This window comes from Athene noctua, chromosome 1, assembly GCF_965140245.1.
Source record: "Athene noctua chromosome 1, bAthNoc1.hap1.1, whole genome shotgun sequence".
Lineage (NCBI taxonomy): Eukaryota > Metazoa > Chordata > Aves > Strigiformes > Strigidae > Athene > Athene noctua.
In genome coordinates this window covers 239,043,445-239,066,371 of record NC_134037.1, presented here as the reverse complement: position 1 = coordinate 239,066,371, position 22,927 = coordinate 239,043,445, and the positions used below count along the sequence as shown (strand labels likewise).

The following is a 22,927-nucleotide window of genomic DNA, read 5'->3' as shown; positions in this document are numbered from 1 at the left end:
TCTCTCTCTGTTCCCCCTTTCTCCCTTTCCTCTCCTTCCTTCCCTCTCTCTCTTTGTGTATGTGTAGTCTCCTCTGGAACTTAATTGTTTCACACTGAGCGAATGAAAATAGGGCCGTGGCAGTAGTTTGATCAGTCTGAAAAACAAGCTATAAATACTACATCTTGAATTGTGGAAAAAGGTACATTACCTTTGAAAAATGTAGTGTATGATAGATTATTGCTTAATATGTGATTATCTACATAGACAATTTTGTTCCTTTTGTTGGAGCTGGTTTGGTTCATTTTCAAAGAAAACTGTTCACCTAGAGTCGATGAAGCAGAATTAATATGGTATGTGCTATGTTAGGGTGGTAACACACAAGGGAGAATCTGCATAACAGAGTTTATTTTATTGTGTCTCCCTTTATCAACATTGACCTTCTACTGAGATAATCAGTACAAGCTGGAGGAAGAATGAACATTCACGAGTGACCTTTGAGGAAGCAAGTCACCCAGAAATGACCATAACTTGGCCAGTCAGCTTTCACATTTTTTCCTTTTCGCCTTTCCCCCTGCTCCAGTTTTTGGTAACAGTGATTTCCCCAGAACCTCCTGTTCAGGCACTAATCTTTTCTAATGCCTCTCAAACTTGTTATATTACTTTTTGAATAGCATGTTTAGAAGTTAGAAAGGTAGCTCTGACAAAATGTCATTAAGGTGCCTTAGTGTGAATTAACGCAGTTAATGGAGGTACTCATGACTGACTCATTGACCCAGTACTAGGCTCTTGTGGAATTAATGGATGCCAGGGGATCAACCTTTTGGGAGGAAAAGAAAGAAAGAAAAAGAAATGGCAGCTTTAAAACCTTGAAGTGAAATATATTAGAAAAGTGAAAACGTCTGGGTTGGATTTGATTTCATTGGGAGGCCATAAAATGGTATACCCTTAGCAAAACATATTAAATAGAAACGTCAGATTTGATGCAAGTGGTGTACAATTATGATAGTGTTAATAGTGGTCCTCTATCACCCCAAGACATATTTTTAAAGTTTAATTTCTCAGCAGCTTGAATTTGTCACAGGCTTGTAAATTAGAAAATGCATTTGGGGATGTTTTCTTATATAAAGACACAAGGCATATAATACTGTTAACTATACCTTGGGGTTTTAGTATAGCTATTAAAATAAACTAGAGATCACATTTACAGACAAGAAATGTCTGTTATAATACTCATTTTACTTTTTTTTACACCCCTCAGTAGCTTTACTGCATCGTTCTTTGTCTGAGAAGAGCCAAGCTTCTCGGGCAGTTTGAAAGGTAGCTGACTATTAAATGATAGAAAGCTAACCTATCTTATTAGAAGTGTGAATGAAAGGGGAGCAGAGGAGGTTACCAGCTTGTGAAATGTCAGGGACAACTAGACAGAAATTACTGCAAATAGGTTTAGATCACTAGAATCCCTATTTTTATTAACTCTTTGAACTCTAGATATTTATTGTGGTAAGAAATTACCCATGACAGGTTATGTAGTCAGAAAGATTTATTTAGAACCTTTGATATGTTTTGGCAAGAGCAAAGAAACCAATAAAATTTACTGAATTGTATCAATTAATGAAAAGTTATATATCAGCTGAATGACATACAAAAACAATATGCATCTAAAATGCTTAATTGGTCTGTGAATATTTAAAAAATACCAGGATTTTAAAAAATATTGATCTTATGTGTCTTTTCTCTTTGCACTCTCTCATTTTATGCCTGCAAACTGATGCAACTTCTAGGGCAGCTTTTTAATGTTCTTATTTTGACGTTTTCCTTCATGTCTTGCTTTACACTGGCAGACTCAATGTTTCTAGTGTAGGAAGAAAATATTTTTGAGATTTGTCTTTCATGAACATTTTTAGCTTGAAACATAAACTTCTCAAAATCATGATAGCTTCAAAGAAGCATTCCTTTGCATAGGCCTGGATTTGCATTGACCTTTTACCACTAGTGACACTGAAATTGCAGTAGGAGTTTTAAGGATCCGCTTATCAGCTCTTCTGTCTGTTAACTGGAAAGCAGATTGGGAGACAGAAGGTCCTCTGTGTCCCATCTCCTGGTGTAAATACCATCCCTGAGATATATTTTTCCCCTGATAATTTCTGAGTCTCCTTGTTCCTGTCTTCCAGGGGAATTTAACAATGACCCTTCTAAAGTATGAAGCTGGTGATTTGCAAGAAGCTATGTTGCATGGCAAATTACACTGTGCATAAAAATGAATGAGAAATAGCAGATCCTGTCAGAAAAGCATGCAATCTTAATCACTGATCTAAAGACCACAGAGATTGATAAAAACATTTATTTTGGCTTCTGTTTGTGACAAAATATAATAAGGCCAAAGTATATATAGGAGTAAATTAAGTTATGCGCTTCTTAGGAATAATTCTACTAGCTAATTTGGGGAGGTTAAAATAATATTTTATGTATCTGTAACTAATACTTAAACAATGTAACAATATGGAAGGCAAAATCATTGTCCTTCATTCAGATTTTTAGGAGCTGTAAAGCTGGTAGGATAATGCTTTCCAAACATAATAAATTATGCAAAGAGAAAACAGTAATTTGTTCTCTGTATCTGGGATGGATTGATAGCTAGGACAAGGGAAAATGGACTTAGATTGTGTAAAGAAAAATTCAGGCCAGGCATTAGGTAAAACTTCCTCAGATGAAGAATACTCAAGTCAGTTGATGGAAGGATTGTGGAGTTTCTGTCACTCAACATTCTGGGGGAACAGGGTAGACCGATATCTGTCAGGAAAGATGGTATAGCTGAACCTCTTCTAGAGCGGAGGAATGGGCAAGGTCATCTCTCCAAATATGACCCTGGAAACAGGTGTCGGTTCCTTGTCCTTAACAGTAAAAGCACCAAGAGAGCTGTCTTTCTCTAGCTATAATCTTTATTAGAATACAAACTGGTACAAGCCCACTTATGAAACAAAGAAAACCCAAACTCTGTCTGAGAAAAATGTAAATAGGTTTTGAAAATAACTCTAGACCTTGCTAGTGTTATCCTTTCCTTCATTCTTATGTTCATTCTTGCAAATTTCAGTGGTTTCTTGGTTAAAGCAATTTCCACTGGGCCCCACTTGTCATCTTGCTGTCTCTGCTGAGGTTCACTCCTGTCTGCAACTTGCTTTTCCCAGCAACCTCCCAGGTTCTGTCCTTGTTAGTCCCTTTTCTCTCTGCTTCTCCCAGCTGTACTTCTCCTAGTGAAGCACACTTAGGGGCCCTGGGGAATGGAGTATTCACCTTTCTATCCTCACCCAGCACCTGCCATTGGCATGAGGTAGAAGAGACAGCTTTATTTTTTCACAATGGAATAAACAGTGAACACATAAAAAAACACTTTTCTATCACACTTCTCTAGATTCTGTTTTCCATGCTTCTAAGTAGCTACACATTTTGATGATTTTTCCAAATGTTAGTGGGTTCAAACTTACAGCGTGCCACAAGTTTTCGTAATGGGTCTATGTTTTAGTATATTTTCATTCATTCTCTAGAAATGAGAAGGGGATGGATTTATCTGAGCAGTTTCTTAGTCTAATTAATAGTGGAGATAGCAAAATTACAAGAGAAATATCAAAAGCTACCAAAGAAAACTGAATGCTTAATGCAAAGTATGGGAAATACATCAGTATCCAGAAAAGGTCACACACAACATTGTTTATATCTCAAGGAAAGGTTCAATTCATGCTAAATAGTACTCAAAAAACCAAACAATATTGTAGGCTGCACTAAAAATAACATTGAAGATAATTTTGAGACTATAACACAGTGGATTTATTAAATTTTTTTGAAATACTGTGTTTAGTTTCATTACTTTGAAAAAAAAAAAATACCAGGAGAAGTGTAACTGAAATGATTAAGGTTCTAGAGAGAGTGTTATTTGAAGAGGATTTAGAAGTCTGGCAGTGGTTAGTTTCCAGAGCACAGGAATAAGACAGGTCAAACTAAACATATACAACACAATAAATCTTATGAAGAAAGTTAATCGCATGCTTTCTATTTATGTTTTCTGTTATACCAGACAAGGGAACATTAAATTACACTGAAAGCAAATAGCAACAAAGATAAAATTACTAAATGGAAATACCATTAAAAATATTTAATTACTTAAATCCCTTTGTTTCAAGATACCCCCGAAGTCAGAATGTTAGTAGAATTCAGTTAACATTACATGTGTCTCTAGGTAGCACAAATCTTTCAGATACGTTAGATGTGAAAGTTCACAACTGGATCCTAGGTCACTTAAAACTGAAAAAGGAAATTTAAGAGTTAACGTATCTTTGATGGGATCAAAAACTTCTTTACAATTTGACATTGCAGGTTAGTACACCACCATGTTTCATAAAAAATGGTGATAATTAAAAGCAGTGGTATGTGTTTCAAGGATTTTATGCAAAATAGAAATAAACTTTGCTTACTTCTTTTCTTTAATAAGTTCTGTTTCATTTGAATATTGACATTTAATTCAATTTCGACAATAATACTTCATCATTCTGAGGTCCTTATGACTTTTCTTTAAGGCAATGCTTTTAGTTCATCGGTGATTTGTATGGTAGCACATGTTGGGTTTCGGCCAGTTTTTAGTCCCAAGTTAGTAGTAGCTTGTTGAGCTCTAGAAAGATTAGTGTCTAGTTTTCTCCAACTGCGAGGATCAATCAATCTTCTTCGGGCTTCATTAGAGAACACCTTGGGAACCTGAGAGTTAGAAATACTCTGAGTAAATCAGAGGTATATGATCAAATTTAGTACTGTCAGTAAAATATTTTTTTCTTTTAACCTTACAGGATATGCAGGATTGCTTTTAGTTTGACTTTGCTCTAGCAACTATTTTATTATTTACTGCATGCAGTATATATTTTTTTTTAAATTACAGCTCATTTCATAATAAGCTATTCAAGCTCAGGCATGTCTCACTTGGTTAGTGTTTTGCACTGGTCAGATATTAATAGGCATTGCATTTTAGTCTAATCTGAATTCAGACTGTTTATAGTATGTTAAAAATGATATAAAGAAGCAAGTAAATTGCCTCTCTGAAAATACTTAAAATTGTAACATAAATATTCTTGGGGTTTTTTAAATTTAAATTAATACGTTTTAAAGGACCATCTATGCTTTAACTGCTCTACTCTCTATGGAGTTGCAGATCAGATTTAATTAGATAAGTTTGTGTCTGCAGTGATTTTTTTTTTTACGCTTCTCACGTCTGCAGCCTTTGAAAGGACAACAAAGAGACTCAAGTTTCAGGTGCTGTGTCATCAGTTTTGATCATGTTACACAACTGAATGCCATAATGCTTTTAGCAATGTAATTTTGTGAATTCAACCCATAACTGGATATTAGAAAAGAGATAGCGCGCTTTAAAGTTTTTTTGTTATTGCAGTTCAATACTTACTGCTAAAATAATAAACAACAAATGGCAATATTTATTATGTCAAAATGCCTTTCTATTTAGCTATCCTGGAAATTGGGAAAAACTTCACACCCTAACATCTATAATGTATTAATACACTGCAGATGGTCTTTGCTACTCAGTTACTGATCTTTCACAGTTTAAATATCATGTATTTCTCTTTTAAGGACATTTGTTGTACTGACATTTCTATATCCATGTATTTTTGAATTTTTCTTACAATAGAAAGATTCATTCACCCTGGATTTTTTTAAATTGCCACTTTCTTAAGCAATTAAAGAATAGAGAAAAAGTAAAATCAAGACAGTACTATATCAGCAACTATTTTCTCCCTTTTAAATAGTTTAGTTAAATAATGTTTACAAAATCCAACATATTTATAGTATTGAAGGCTTAGCATACAATTTCTTGTACCGGTTATTCTGAAGAGGACTCCTTTATTGATATGCACTGCTGTCCAAAGTTATCCTATTCATAAAACAAGATATGGGAAAAACAAAGACTGAATATTTCAATATGAAAAATATGTTTGACCATAAGTACAAGAAAACGTACTATAAAATTTCTTAAACAAGTGCACAGAAGCATAAACAAAACCAGAAATGCTTTAATGTGTACTACAACAGAGCCTGATTCTGGCAGAACCGTTTAGAATCTCTATATAAATGTAAAATCTCATTGTGTGTTTTCTCCTTGCTAGGAGTTAATTCCAGAGTTTTACTACCTACCAGAGATGTTTGTCAACAGTAATGGCTATAATCTAGGGATCAGGGAAGATGAAGTTGTTGTGAATGATGTTGATCTCCCGCCATGGGCCAAGAAGCCTGAAGACTTCGTCCGTATCAACAGGATGGTAAGCTGCACTTTAGTTCAGCCTAAGTAAGAAGTTCTATGTTTTAACAAGCTAACCTATTGCTCGTTTTCATCTCCTTGTGACTAGATTTACAGAAACAAAATAAAAAATGAAAGACAATTTGCATTCTGTCTTGCTTGACAGAACCCTTTATTTTACAATGAATTTTCCTTCCATGTGCCTGAATTATGGAAAATTAAATTCAGTTACTTACTCTCTCATGAGAAAGCATCAGATGGGCATGAGCTGGACAGTACAGGGTAGCCTGGAAAATTTAAGTCTGATCCTCCTCACCACCTTCTACATCAAAAAATAAAAGGCTATTTTAAATGCTGGTATCTTGCAAGATATATTTCTTACTTGACCTAAGCTATGCACTTCCTATTCATCAGGGATGAACTGGAAGTGTAGAAATATGAACATAAGCCAACAACTGCAAGAAATTTTGCAAAAGAACTACTCTGATGTAAATCGCCATGAAGTCTGCAGAATTTAAGCATGAAAACCCATTTATCTATGTTGTATATATTTTCCTTTAATTTGATAGACAATGATTTTATTAATGATAACATTAATACATACTTTTTTAGGAAAAACAAGGTATATTCTGATGGTTTTGCCAGCAATAGTTCAATTTATGGTATTGTCCTGAAAATGGATCTTTCTTAAAATGCATATTGCTTGTCTTGCTTATAGAGTCAGGACTATACTCTCAGTAAGCCATGTGTATCCGTACAGTTGCAGAAGTGCTTTTGTTGTAGGATTATAAGTCTAGCAGTGTTGCTTTTCTTCTAATCCATTTAGCAATTTAATTTCAAGAACTGTCTATTTAAAAAAAATTGTTCTTCAGGAGTTGATAATAAAAATAGCCATATGAAGTTTGAAAGAATAGAAGAATATTATAGAAACAAACCTATCCCTAGATGTATATGTTTGAGAAGTGTCCTCCATTTAGAAGAGTAAATGGCTTGACATATGCACAGCAGTCTCCTAAGGAAGTAATGGCAACCTTATCACTTGAGACATACAAAATAAACTGCACAAAGCATGAGAAAAGTGTTCCAAGGAGTGGTCCTTTGTTGGCAGGGAGAAGCTGAACAACATTTTCCTTCTTTTTGTTGGCTGATTTCTCTTATAGCTGCATACATTATAACATTCTAAAAACAAGTAACTGTCACAGCTGGTGGCAATAAATTCAAGTGCAATTTTACTAGCAAAGAAGGAGGTGGCCTCAAAGCTCCATTAGCATTCTGAAGTGTGGGATGCACAATCAGAGCTACTCCAGAGTGCCCGTGTCACTGCGCAGACCCTTTTTTGGACTGCGGTTGTTGTGGCTAAACCCGAACTGGGTGCAGGAGTAAGCACACTAAAGTTGACATCTGTAAGAACAGAAGTGTGATACCTAGTGAAAAAAGGATAAACAAGCTGCCACCTATTGGGGAATATAATGAGAGATGCATATTAATAACTCCCTTCGGGAAATTTTATAATGAATATTCCTTCTTGTATCCTAAATTGTGTTTTCTCTGTCTTTCCTTTCCACGAAGATGGAATGATTAATAGCAGGATAAAAGACACTACGTGATAAGAAATCACTTGAAGAAAAGCTTTAGTTTTAGTTTATTTGATTTCTCTCATGCAATTTCTGCTTTTTAGAAAATAGCATAGAAGCTCTCTACAGAAAACTCTTGTACTGTTGAAGAAAACAGCTGCTTGCATGAATTTAGAATGTAGCATTTATGCCTCTTCAGGACGTCAAGAAAGACCAATAGTTACAAGCTGGAAATACCTTTTAAATATTAAGCTGTAACAGCACTAATGACTGATTCCATACATGTGTAAGTATGCTCAGACTGCCAGTAGACAGACAAACTGATGTTAAGGTTCAAGTAGTATTAGAATCACAGGGTTCAACTAATGGAGTACTTCTCAGATTTCTAAAATCAGAAATCATCTCACTTATGTATCATACCCTTCCTATACTATCTTCCACCCCTGTCCCCACAGATGTGAGCATCATGCTGTTATTATACAGTTTTGCCTGGAGGTAGTTTATGCATGGCCTTGATTCATTCCAGCATCTACTTTTAGCAAGAGCATGATCAATAGCTAAAATTCAGTTCTACGCTGATACATGCTATCTTCTAGTGAACAGTCTGGTGAAGTTCACAAATTATAATAAAGTTGGGAATTGCATAGAAACCAGGAGAAATAAGTATAGATTTATTTGAATTAGATGCAGAAAAAAACACTGAAAATCACCTTGGGAGGAAAGAATTAAAAATATTCAATAGGAAGCAGAAGTCTGGAAACAAAAATAGTACCAAAAATAGACCAGTAGCAAGGGAAGGGTGACAATGAGCAGCAATTAGATTAGATAAAACTCTGTAATTCTATATTCACCAGAAACAAGTGTATTTTGATGCCATCTATGGAGAATCATTGCATCACAGAGGATGTAAACAGTTGTATCTGTGTATAGTCCTTTTGAGACTGCACCTGGAATACTGAATTCACTTCTGGGAGACTAAAAGACAGAAAAAGTATTCACATTTGGATGGAGTTCAGAAGACAGAAACAAAATTATTAACTTTAGGATGTTTAAAGAGCATGATGTATGCATAGTTTTTTATAAAGCTTATAATAAATTAGCAAGTAGCTAAAGAAGGATAATCTCTTTCACAAAAATGCAGATAGTATGTGTAGCAAGACGTAATGGAATTACATTTTCAAAGGGTAAAAATTTTTTCAGAAAAACTTCCTCACGTAGGGTTTTATGAACACATACAGCAAACTGCCAGTACTCTCTTGTTTTGGTCACTAGAACTAGACTGTTCAAAGTAAGGAACAGATATTAAAGGATTGGAAAGTTTGACATTCTCTACCTCATGTCTGATTCCATGTTTTGAACTGGCCAGCAGATGTATTATTCAGTTAGGTCATCCCCAGGCCAAGCTTTGGCTGTTACACAAGAATTTATCTTGAGAAAAAAAACAGCCTGGGTGTGGTGCTGACGTGTAAAACACAGAAAGCTTGTGCAAGCCTGGAACTTCTACAGCAATTTAGCAAAGCGAGCAGAGAACACAACTGCAGGAAAGCCACAGAAAATTGAGGAATATTTCAAGTAAATGTTGTCTTGATCCCTTGTCTAATGAAATCAGCAGCAGCCATTCCATTTCAGTGGAAAGGATCCTATGTGATACTGTGTAACATACAGTGGGATCTTTTTTTTCCCTAGCTGACAATATTTTGTATTGTTCATACATATTTTTTGCTTACTGCAGGCATATATAATGTGTAATTTAATGTGGGACTAAATAAAAACCCTTATATACAGCCTACTTGCACATATATGAATGCGAGCATTTTCTTTAAATAGCAGCAAGACGTTCAGCATTTCATCCTGAGACTTAACCAAAGCAAGTAGAGTACAGCCTAGAAAACATCACAGAGGCACAGTGACACAAACCAGCGTAATTTAACCAACTGATTAACAAACTTTACTAAAATTCTGTGCAAATTAATAAGTGGCAGGCAGGGTTTTAGTGTTGTTTTGGTTGCCTGTTCTGCTGTTTTACACTTCAGCTAAACACAGGAATGGAAATAAAAATGGTTTGTCATCAGAAGAGATTCCTTTAAACTTATGAAAATTAGGCTTACCTTAAAGATCAGAAAAAATATTCAGTCAAGTTACTTTTAAGACTTATTACAGTAGCTTCTAAAGCACTCAGTGTATACATCAGGGATTGTTGTAGCAGTTTTATTTACCCATACAAAGCTAGACTGATTACTACGTAGTTACTCATGAAACATTAATAAAGCACTATGTTCAATGCTAACATGATTATGGTCTGACCTCGGCAATGGCACAAAGGACAGAGGCAGAAAGTGTCCCTGATAACATTACCCTAATGCAGGGCTCATCAATCATAATCTCCCAGTTTACCAGGAAAAAAAACCCCACGCATAAAATGTTCCACAGATGTGCATCTGTAGTCCTACTCAGCCTCTCAGTCCCCACAGACTTAGAGCGGTCCTGAGAGCCAGAAATAGAACAGATTCAGTCAGTAAGTCAAGCATGTTAAATCAAGGCAGTGAACACCACTGTGAAACACTGAAGCAGAGCTTTTATAATAAGCATTCTTTAGTTTTGAAACAAAAGATGCAAGATTGTGTAATTCAAAGTTAATTATGATGATATTTTCATTATGGCTTATGCACATATTAAATTACAAATTACAGTGTTGAGTAAAACGCATTCACTATAAATTATATTTTTGAGAGACTAAAATGTGTTCTGTTTTTGTTATACATATTTTGTTCCTATTACATAACTTACTAAGATTGAATTTTCTTTCTGTCTTTGAATGATTTATTTGCGCTCTTTTGCTGCCAATTACATTTTTGTACAGTTCCCTGGCTATTCAGAAGCATGCATAGTATTTCATAATTAAAAAGCTTCTTGAATAGTCATTAGAAATGTCTATTATGAAATCTCTGTGCTATGAGGATATGGAAGATTTATCATTTATCTTTTCTCCTCACCATTGAGAAGCAGTTGACATTCCTCTTTTACCAGATAAACAGTAGATAAGATTTGATATTACTTTCTCAATAGTAGCTTTGATTTTATTTTGTGTATTGCCAAGGTTTGTTCTCAATGCAATTAAAACTCATTCAGCTAACAGAGATTTCAACCTAATTTGGAAATGGCAGTGATTTTTTAAACCTTCTCTATTGATGAAGAATCTCATTTACATCTTGAAGACACTCACATAAAGGATCAGTTTCTGTGCAGACATCCCTGAATAACCCAAATCTGTAGAATGCACTTCTGTGTCACTTTTGTTAAAATATTACTTTGCTTAAATGAATATAACTAATTTCAGATATCAGTATTGCCTGTTTATTTTGTTACAAGCGCAAAGATTTTACTCCAATAGTCAGTACAAGAAATGGTAAATGAAACAGATATTAGGTGGAGAGAATCTGTGTATTCAATGGCTGTACAGGAGCACAGATCTAAGGGGAGAGAAGAAAAACCCCGCTCAGGCTGAAACAGCCAATGATCTGTTATTGAGAAGATTTGCAAAACGAGTGTCTCAGAGCAGTTTGAAGAAAACATTTTTAAATATACTGAAGTTAGTAGCAAGATATTGTGGTAGGAATTCTTGGAGAGGCAAGCAGCATATAGCTATGGAGGGGTGGGAAACAAGGCAGGAACTGTAGAAACAGGAGGGGCAGGTGCAGCTGTGGTCCAGATGAGGGGCAGCATGAGAGCTTTCCTCTTGTCTGGTGACACAAAATACCCGGATAACACAAAACATTGTGTTAGAAAGAGGTTGGAATAGCATATTTTACAAATCCAGAGCTCCTGATACTTTACACAGCACATAGTGTGCATTAAAATAAAACCCAGTGCCTCCTACTGTAATCTCTGTAAAAAAAAAAATTTAACATCAAATTAGGATGAGCAGAAGGTGTACAGCATTCATACTCCACAAAGGTCTGAAAAGAGCTATAGTGATTGATCCACTAAGCAGTAACTTGGTTCGTATTAATTTTACTTAGTATATACATAAACTTATACTTACTAACACCTATTTATATTTTACGATAGCTACAGGTCAGCTTTTTCAGACTGTGGAACATGTGTGCAAACACACAAAAAATACAGTACTTTTACTTCAAAATATGTAAGTCACCCCACTGAAAACAGAAACAAGAGACCCCTTCCTCAAATCAAAACCCATGAAAAAATACTGACTGGAATGCTGTTATTTGAAAATGAATCCCTAATAACAGTGCTTCAAACAAGTTCAGTTTGAGAGTGCCTGAATAAAACTCATTTTTCTGTACATTTTAGTTATAATAGAAAACAAGCTGGATATTAGCTCATTTCTGTTTAGTAGTAAGAATATTTTAAAAAACCATAAGTATTATATAAGTAATAATAATTATTATTACTTTTCTAAAAAGAAAAGTTTCCTTATATTTCATATTGAAAATATGCTGACAAAATTTAAGCCTCAAAAATGCTTTAAAGCCAAAATGTTCTTGAAAAATGATGTTCTTTAGGACCATCACCAGCCTATTTTAAGAATATTATTGTTGTATTTTTCTGTATGTTGTTCCTACTGTACCTACAAATTATTTTTCACACAGCAAATTCCCTCACCCTATTCCCTACTGAGCACTGCGTATTCTTGAGGAACCAAACGATGTACCGTTGACAGTGAACAGCTCATAAATTTTCAGGAGGCACTTACATAGACGGGGAGCAGCCTGTGCATTAGAGCAAATTAGGGAGAGAATTCTGCAAGTATCGCATGGGTAGAATTGAAGAAGTACTTGGAAAAAACACTGGCAAACCAGGTCAGACCTGACATCAGCAGCTTTCTCCTGACTAAAACAAATCAAGTTTATAAGGCACAGATCAGGAGCCTTGTCCCCACCAAGGGCTAGTTAGGACTTTATAGCCTTTTCGTGGCCCATTCTTCAGTGCACCCTACCTATTGTTTGTGCCCAGTGCCATACCCCACAGGAAACCCCAATGGGGAAGATGTGAACATCACACAGCACCCACCACAGCCCGCAGCTGGAGGCTGTGTGGTGCTAAGACCCATGCAGAGCCACGGTCCTTCACAGCTCTGGCTCCTCTCTCCACCTTCCACTCATGTCTCTGCCCCAAATCCCCCAGCACAGTGATCTTCCACCACACAGTGCCTGGCAGGCACAGTGCTCTTAGTCCCCTTGCTACTACCAGCACCCTCACAGTCTCCCTGAGAGCAGTTCTGACTTCCAATTGTGTTTGGAATTCTGAAATTTATATTTCAAAATAATTAAATTCACTCCTTACAAATTTCTGTAAAGTTTCCCCAAGAAACTAAGATTTTTCCCCAAGGGCCTAAGGACCGAACCCAAGGTTCTTTAAAGAACCATTAGACCTATAAAAATAATACAGTAGATCTACTTAAAGAATTGGAGATAAAGACATGGCATGCTGCTGTTAATAAGTAAATTATTTATTTAATATGTTATTAAAGAACCATTGATCCATGTGAAATAGAAGTTCTCCAAACCTGCCAGGGTCAGTAACACCTTCTCTGGTATCCTGCTGAGTAAGGGCTGCTCATGCAAGTAGAAACTGTTTCAGGGACGCATAACATAGGCATTCAACTCTTCTAACTCTCCTAACTTGGAAGGTCAAAGATGTACCCCCCTGATGAACACAGCTGGCAAACTGGTAACAATGGACAAGAAGGCTGAGGTATTCAACAACATTTTGCCTCAGTTTTCACTGACAACCTCTCTTCTCACACCTCCACACCCCTTGAGCAGATGGACCACAAGGCAGGGATTAGGGGAGCAAAGTCTCTTCCACTGTAAGAAGATCAGCTTTGTGACCACCTGAGGAACATGAATGTATGTATACCTATGGGACCTGACAAAATGCATCCCAGAGTCCTAAGGAAATTGACTGATGTGGTTGCCAAGCCACTCTCCATGATATTTGAAAAGTTACAGCACTCAGGTGAAGTCTCTGGTGATTGGAAAAGGGGAAACTGCACCCATTTTTAAAGGAGGACCCCAGGAACTACTAACCTTTCAGCCTCACCTCTGTGCCTGGGAGGATCATGGAAGAGATCCTTCTAGAAGCTATGCTAAGACACATGGATGATAGGGAGGTGATTAGGGACAGCCAGCATGGCTTCATCACGGGCAAGTCCTGCCTGACCAACCTAGTGGCCTTCTATGATGGAGTGACTATATCAGTGGACAAGGGAAGAGCTACAGATGTCGTCTCTCTGGACTTTTGTAAGGCCCTTGACACAGTCCCCACAACATCCTTCTCTCTAAATTGGAGAAATATGGATTTGATGGATGCACTGTTCGGTGGATAAGGAATTGGTTGGATGGTCACATCCAGAGGGTAGTGGTCAACAGCTCAATGTCCAGGTGGAGATTGGTGACAAGTGGTGTCTCACAGGGGTCCGTACTGGGACCCCAGTACTGTTTAATATCTTCACCAATGACATAGAGGCGTTAAGTGCACCCCCAGCAAGTTTGCAGATGACACCAAGCTGAGTGGTGTTGTTGATATGCCTGAGGGACGGGATGCCATCTGGAGGGACCTGGACAAGCTCAAGAAGTGGGTCTTTTTGAACCTCATGAAGTTCAACAAGGCCAAGTGGAAGGTCCTGCAGCTGGGGCAGGGCAATCCTCCTATCAATACAGGCTGGTGGATAAAGGGATTGAGAGTAGCCCTGCCAAGAAAGACTGTGCTAGTGGATGAAAAGCTGGACATGAGCCAGCAATGTGCCCTAGCAACCCAGAAGACAAACTGTATCCTGGGATGCATCAAAAGAAGCGTGGCCAGCAGGTTGAGAGAGGTGATTCTCCCCTACTATTCTGCTCTCATGAGATCCCACCTGGAGTGCTGTGTCCAGCTCTGGAGCCCTCAGTACAGGAAAGATGTGAACCTATTAGAGTGAGTCCAGAGGAGGGCCACAGAAATGATCAGAGGGATGGAACAGCTCTCCTATGAAGAAAGGCTGAGAGATTTGGGTTTGTTTAGCCTGGAAAAGAGAAGGCTCCAGGAAGACCTTATTTAGGTATTCAGTATTTAAAGGAGCCTATAAGAAAGATGGGGACAGATATTCTAGCACAGCCTGTTGCAATAGGACAAGGGGTAATGGTTTTAAACTAACAGAGAATAGATTTAGACTTGATATAAGGAAGAAATTTTTTATGATGAGGGTGTGAAACACTAGGACAGGTTGCTCAGAGAGGTTGTAGATGCCCCATCCCTGGAAACATTCAAGGTCAGGTTGGACGGGGCTCTGAGCAACCTGACTTAGTTGAAGATGTCCCTACTCACTGCAGGAGCATTGGGCTAGATGACCTTTAGTCACTTCCAACCCAAACTATTCTATGGTTCTATGGTTCTAACAGCAGGGAGAGGATGTTGGAGGAGATAATGGGTGAAATACGGTCATTTGACCCAAGCATTTATTTTTTGAGATTTACTGTCCCACCTTTAAATAGTCAGAAGTTTTGCCATTTTCCTGAAATGCTCTCCATATTCTAGAAATAACAATGCTATTTTTGACCAAAGCAAATGTCTAACATTTGCGTCATTACTTTTTAATAAATAAATAATGGATACAGGTACAAAAGAAACATATAAATATGCAGAGTTTGGAGGAGGAAGAGAACAGTTAGGCTGCTTGCTGTAAGTTGGTCAGGGTGGATGATGGAAAGACAACAGGCTTTGAATTCTATTTTAAGTTTTATTGCATACAAAGGAACATTAAAAATTGAGCATTTAAAAGTTAGGAAATGCTTTATTTATGGTTGTTGTGGCATACTTAATTTATCCTTGCATGCTAACATTCTGCATGCTAAATGAGTTAAAAGTCCTATGAAAAAGATTATATGGGATGTTGTAGTTGCTGAGTATATCATGTTGCACACATGGTATAATATAATTAAGGACCTGCATTTCTTATTTATTGGGAGACATGCTTTTAAACAAAATGGTATATTTAGAAGTATTGAGTGGCTTCAATGTTATTTAGATAATATTACTCACAATTTGCATATTAAGGCCTCTGATTTTGAAAAGGAAACACCAAATTTTTATATGGTTGTCTGCAACATTTCTTTGTAGCTTCTTATTGTATGCTGAACTTTAGCCCTTGAAAACTGAACTACATGTCAGCTATTAAGCATGAGCCTTCAAATCTATTTTCCTCAGAAATAACAGTCACTGTTAGGGTAAAAGGGTCCAGTTTTCTACCAAAGCACAGAGATTTCCTCTTCCATGTGGGCATTACAGGCATAATGTCTGAGGAACAAAGGCATAATTACTCATGGAGACCCACGTGTCTTGCCCCGTCTGCGATTATTCCTGCATGTGGGGTGGTGGGCAGGGGGCTGCTGCTGGTGGGCAGTGCATGGCACAGTACTACCATGTCTGATGGTTATTTCTGAAGCAGTCTCCTGATGTGGATGAATAAAATAAAAATCTATTTTTCCAAAATTTATCCCCCTGTAAAATTTGAACTTTCCTGGGGCAGACATGAAACTCTGTCCTATCTGGAAAGTGTTTCCTCTGGAAAGTGTAGTGCTAGAAACAATGGAGGAATTAGGATTTCTTAGGGGAAGGAAACAGAAAAGCCACAGTCTTTGAGAATTAGAAGTATTAGACACTGTAATAGAGTGTTGCTGCCAGCTCTGCCTGTATGCAGTGAGTAGTAAGCTTGACACAGATGTTAACATAATAAATAGTATTAAGGCTGGTATTCTTTTTCAGAGTGAGCCAAGCTCTTTTCAGTGGTGCCCAGTGACAGGACATGAGGCAATGGGCACAAACTGAAACATGGGAGGTTCCCTCTGGACATGAGGAAACAGTTCCTCACTATGAGGGTGACCAAGCACTGGCACAGGTTGCCCAGAGAAGTTGTGGAGTCTCCAACCTTGGAGATATTGAAAAGCTGTCTGGGTACAGCCCTGAGCTGACTGCTTTCAGTGGCCCTGCTTGAGCAGAGAGGTTGGACCTGTTAATTACAGAGGGCCCTTCCAAGCTCCGACATTCTGTGATTCTGTAATTATTAGTATTTTTTCTAATCAGAAGTTAGTTTCCAGATCTGGGAAATGAACTGCGCTTGTTCTGATCAAAGGGAACATACTCAAAGGAGTATGACACTACAAAATGGGCAAGGACATGTATAAAAACTTAGTCAACAAACCATGAATCTTTATTTTAATACCAGTTCCTGTTTATCACAGTCCTTCTTTGAAGGTAACATCAGGAAAGAAGGAGTGAGTGGGCCAGGATGCCATCTTAAATACAAGATTAATCTCTATAGGAGAACGATTTCTGTGTCCAGGTACAGGCTGATGGGAAACTAAGACAGGTAGTCTAGTAGAGGGGTAAGGAGAAGCTGTGTAATGCCTTCAGCTTTTGAAAGCTCCTTGTTTCCTGTTCAGGCAATGATTATCTACTGAGGATGCCAATCATGTCTGATAAAGGCACATTGGTTGGATCAGGCTCAAGGGTGATACTAACATTTCCTCCATCTAGAATTAATCTCTTTCCATATGCTGAGCAAAGGAATAACAAAACTTGAACCCATTTTTAAACTGGCTAGTCAGAGCCTGTTTTTTCTCTGGTGAACCAACCTAATGTCAAAAATAAGTGTGAAAAATACTCTCCTTTGAGAAATCAGTCACAATTTATGTTACACATAGAGTTCAGAACCTTATTTTGCCAATACAGCTTTTTAATCCTCAAGTTTCCATTTTAGATTTAAGACTAATTTGAACTAGTTGGAAAATAAGTTGGGAGACTGGGTTTTTGAAATTGTTTTCTCATTTTCATCAGTTTTTCTTGACAAATTACCTAACTTATTTGACAAGCCCAAAAATTAATAATTAAAACCCTTGCAGCTAGGAGAAACCCAGTAGCTGAGAAGAAAATTAACGTGACATAAAGCTGAAGGAAAGAAGAATATCTTTTTAGTGTGTCTCTCAATATAATTAGTTCTGTTTTTTAATGTTTGAAGGATTTCAAATATTTCAAATAAGCCTGAACAGGAAGTGTAATGATACCCATTATGTTTCCTCAGTTAATAAGAAAAGGTAGGACATAATTTAAGCATGAAATTGCAAGATGGAATTTACTTCCTATCTCTGAATTTCACTTGCAGGCCCTGGAAAGCGAGTTTGTATCATGTCAACTTCATCAGTGGATTGACCTTATATTTGGCTACAAGCAACGAGGACCAGAAGCAGTGCGTGCACTCAATGTTTTCCACTACCTAACATATGAAGGCTCTGTGAACCTGGACAGTATCACTGATCCTGTCCTCAGGGAGGTAGGTGTTTACTGCCATTTCATTCTAAAAAGTGCTGTCATCTCACAAGAAATGGTATTTTTTCCATCTTTCATTGCTGGAGAAAATTGTTGTGTGTGACTTGATTCAGAACTTGGGCCCTAGGTGACTTCAGAAACAAGGATTAATAAACTAGCAATAAAACAGATGTCCCAAAGTATTTTGTTTGCTTGGAGTTACTAATATATGAATGGTCAGTTATGATGTAGGAAATTATAATGTAATGTATATTCTGTAATATATATCCTGCTACTTTTTCTGATTTACTTTTATTAAACTCACTTAGTAGAACTGAAAAGCTGAAAGGAAAAAACTGCATCATAGTCATAGGGAAAAAATGTAACCTTTTCAGTCAGATAATGTTGATGAGAATATGCATCTGAAAAAATAATATATTTGCTAGAGTGACAGTAGCAAATACTCAGATTACTTTTGCACATAATCATGTAAAGTATAATCAAACTCTTACCAAAATAAAAAGTGCTATTTATTCATACAAGTATTTATGTTTGTATATACATATGTGTGAAATATATATATGCACATATACACAAGTGAGTGTTTTAAATTCATCAGTAAATTTAAAAAAAAATTGTACTGGCTATCCTGATAAATGTTTCCTTCCAGTGTCTGTATTTGTTTGTAGTTAGACTATTAATTTGAATGATCATTTTCTAATATCATCTATTTGTTGGCTAAAACAATTGAAATTTGGTGAAAAGTGTAAAGAAGCAACAGCTGCTAGATGAGTACTGCTGTGATGAAGCTGTACACACAATCTTCCATTCCCCCAGATAGCTGCCATCTGCTGTATGCAAAACAGTAATAATTTATACATTGCCAGGCGCTGAGGTTTTGTTTGTTTGTTTGTTTTCCAATCTTGGAGTTAGAAATCTACAGATTTCAGAAGGAAATAGATTCTAGAAAGCGTTCGTATTCAGCTCTACATTGGGTTTTGGCATATTTTTTAGAAGTCTGTTGTTGCATCTTGTTACATTTGGTGCTTTTTGAGGAGCAGAACTGAAAAAACATTGAGACCTCTAGCTTCCTAGAGCTGGATTTTCACACCATGCACTGCAAAGCTTATATTTAGTAAACAGCGTTTGCTTAGTTTTAAGAATAGTCAGGATTCCTTTGATTGTGCTGCCTCAAATATTTAATGTTAACATCTACATAATGGTTTTCTGGGTTTAAAACTTTGAGAAGAGTCAGTAAAGTACAAAACTGGAGATATGAAGGAGCAATGCTTTTTAAAGTTTAAAACAGGTGTCAAGCACCATGAATACAAGGGATTTGCATGGTTTAAGGTCCTGATTTGCATGGGCAGACTCCTATGTCTTGACTTTAAGGATCTACTCCCACAGGGCAGCTTGTAGGATTGAGGTCTATCTGTCTGTCTGTGCACCTTATTTAACATCTTATGACATGATGAGACTCCTCAGCTCTCCTGTGGCTCTACTTACATGCATAACTTGTCATCAGAAATTTCAAGAAAATCATGGAGATGTTTTTGTTCACTCATACATCTAACCTATGTCCTGTCAGTCAATAACATATAAACCTCTTAGGCTATTTATGCTGTGTAAACTTCTAAAAGCACAATTTTATCTTAATTGCCACAAATTAAATGAGTAAATAAATTTTATTGTTAGCAATGAGAAGGCAAAATGTCTAGAAAAATGTATCCCAATTTTTGTTATATATAGATACATAAAGTTGAATGCATCCATTTAAAAATAGTATGCTTTCTCCTCTAAGAGATCTCATTCACTGGTGGTTTGTTATAAAAAGGTTAAAAAAAATTTATATTAATTTTTAATCAGACATTACAATACATGTGTAAATACAGACAGATTTAGAGCCTTATTCTGTTTCCCTGAGGTCTATTTATGAAACTAGCAGACCTTCTCTGTCCAGTAATAAAGCATTTGACATCTTGATGATCTAGTAGATCGGGTATTTGAATATCATGTTTCTGTTACAAGTATATATGTTCTATATACACTGGGGTTTTGGTTTTGGTTTGGGGTTTTTTTCACTTTATTCTGGCTTTCACTAGATATTCCAGAAAATAAATTAAAATCAAAAAGATCTTTTAAAAGCCTCTGAAGACCACTTATAAATACAGAAATGTAAGGATGGGAACACTAGCACCTTTAGAAATAGTGATAACAGTTGTTTAATATGTTTTACAGCAGCAGGTGGTCGTGTCTGGCATCTTAACTTAGAAACACTGCAATTTAAAATTAATTGAGCTTTGCAGTTATCCAGGAAAATGCATCTCTCAGTATTAGTTTCTGAATAAACCAAAACATTTTTGTTCTGTGACACAGAAGACAGTGAACGTTCTCCATAAATGGCTGTAAATAAGCCAGTCAATACAACCTTATTGGCAGTGGCCGTTATCAGACCAATGGGCTCAAATATGGCAGTGGTCTCCTGAAACTGGGGCTGTAACTATTGAGCTGAGTCCCCCCAGAACCTGTCCATTGAAATAAGGCTCCAAACTAAAAAAAACTGCCATTTAGGTCTGAGCTGACTGAAAGACATCATTTGTGAAGTCAAATTCCCCCTGTTCATGCTATACCTTGGCCCTTTCACCCTTGCCTGAGCACCTCACAACCACAGAGGAATATATTGTTCTTAGTTTTCTGTGAAGAATGGTAAAGGAGTCACTTCAGTAGCCTTCTAGCTGGAGCAAAAATATATTCAATGATGGGACAACTCACCCCTGCCATTCCTTACATCTTTCTCACATGCATGGGGGAGCCCTCTAAGAACTCTCTACTGTTTAACACTGGGAAAATGAACAACCTGTGCTTTTGTTCTGTTTGGATCTATTTAGTGGAAGACTCTCCATCTGACTTGCTTTCTTAATTTTCTACTTTGCAAATTCACAGTGGGTGAAACCACAATGCTGGGACAGCATTAAGTTTTAGTTTACTAAAGTCTAGGAAATCACATATGTCTGCCCCTGTAATAACTCTTTGGCAACTTAAGATCTGCATTGGATGAGTAAAATATACTTGTTTCATTTAAACATACTGATTTTGGTATTTCAAACAACTTTGTAATTTTCTGATACCACAAAAATTACTTGATCACTATAATTTCTTTCAAGTAGTGATGAGGGCAACATGAAAGTGCTGACTTAAATGCTCCACAGAACATATAAAATTAAATTTTGGTTTAGATCTTTTATGATTAGAAATTAGAAAATTCTCCATTTCTATAAGTTCTAATGCTCTCTCCTATTGTGCACATTGCAAAGTTGTTTTCATTTTGTAATAATAAGAAAAAAATGTGTAACAAATATTTTTCAAGCCCCAAATTGTTCTTTTTTTTATTTTTTTTTTTATTGCAACCTTTTGTATTCTATTTGTAGATTTTTCCTTTTTTAAAGTAAAAGCACTGAGGTGAAAGCTAAAACTTGAAGAATAGCTTAAGGATATTGATTCATTCTTACTTGACAGGTGAAATCATGGTTGCAGCACTAACCACAGCAATTACAGCATTAAAATGTCAAGAAATTAGAGGTCAGAATAACAGATAATTTTCTTCCTTTTGTCAGATTAAAAATTGACATTCTTTGACAGCACAGGATCTCTGGCTGAGAAAATTATGACAGCTTAACTCATCTTGTACTTGTAAAGCAGTAATTGATAATGAACTTTACCATGACAGTCTTCTCCTGTGGAGAAACATGACAGAACATCCCTGGTACAAAGCCTGTATCTCTTTTTAATATGTAAACAGTAGTTATATTGGACATTAGATGTTATTTGGAATTGTCTTTACTTTTAGTTTACATCATAATCCAAATCCTTTCCACTGGACAGATTTTGCTGACTTCAGGGGCTGATGCTGAGAATGCTAAAGAACAATATCAGAAGTGTAGTTTATTTATGGTGCTTTGATGTTATTGGTTCATTTCTTTAGGAAAATGTAGTTCGTCCCTTGGTTTCTCCCCAAGTGTCTATAGATTTTAGGAGCCTCATTTTCCCCAAACACCTGGAAATCTGGACACTCAAAAATCCATAGAGTTGTGTTTTTTTCAAGTGAGGAACTGGTTTCTGTATGACACAAAGTGTTGTGGCTGAAAGGGAACTGCATAGTTATACAGGTCATTAGAAAATGCAACAGAAGAGCTGAAATGATTTTCAGTACTATCTTGTAGATCAACTACAAACTAGTTAAGTGGGCAGTTAGTGCACATGTAGTACTGAAAGCACATCTAGCATGAAGAAAAGTACTATTTCATGTTTTCTGTTTATTTGTTTAAAATCATAGCCAGATCTCTACTTACTTTTTTTTTTTTTTTTTTTTTTTTTTTTAGACCTTCAGCTTGTTTGTGATTAGAAATGTTTTGAAAAATCAAGTGGAACATTTTGTTACACGGTTATTGGTTTGCACTAGACTTTAGACTGACTTTGTGTCATATTTGTGTTCTGTGTGAGTTGCAAATACAGCTTAGCAGTGCAGTAGAGTGACTTTCCTGTGACTGCTGCATCTTCACCAAATGCTTGCATCCCCCAAGTCCAAAAGGAATTGCAAGTGTGTAGGAAAGCCAGGCAGGGTGAAGCTATTGGGCTCAGATATTTGTTCCAAGCAGCCACCTGTCAAAATACCTGAGCATACTTGCAACTCACAGTAAATTGAAAAATGATTAAAATTGCGAGTGTTTGACAGGCAGTTGCTGCACCCGTAAACTAATCCTAGTAGGACAGTTTTGCT

General features: G+C 36.6%; 1 protein-coding gene across 9 annotated transcripts in view; it reads left to right on the top strand.

Annotated features, from left to right (window-relative positions):
- NBEA (neurobeachin) overlaps positions 1 to 22,927 on the top strand; it is a 511,054-nt gene that overhangs the window by 444,374 nt on the left and 43,753 nt on the right. For all 9 annotated transcript variants that reach the window (XM_074914245.1, XM_074914292.1, XM_074914279.1 and 6 more), the window contains 2 exons: positions 6,141 to 6,293; positions 18,008 to 18,175. In XM_074914245.1, coding sequence (XP_074770346.1) covers positions 6,141 to 6,293; positions 18,008 to 18,175 — 321 coding nt within the window. The remainder of the gene's footprint in view (positions 1 to 6,140; positions 6,294 to 18,007; positions 18,176 to 22,927) is intronic.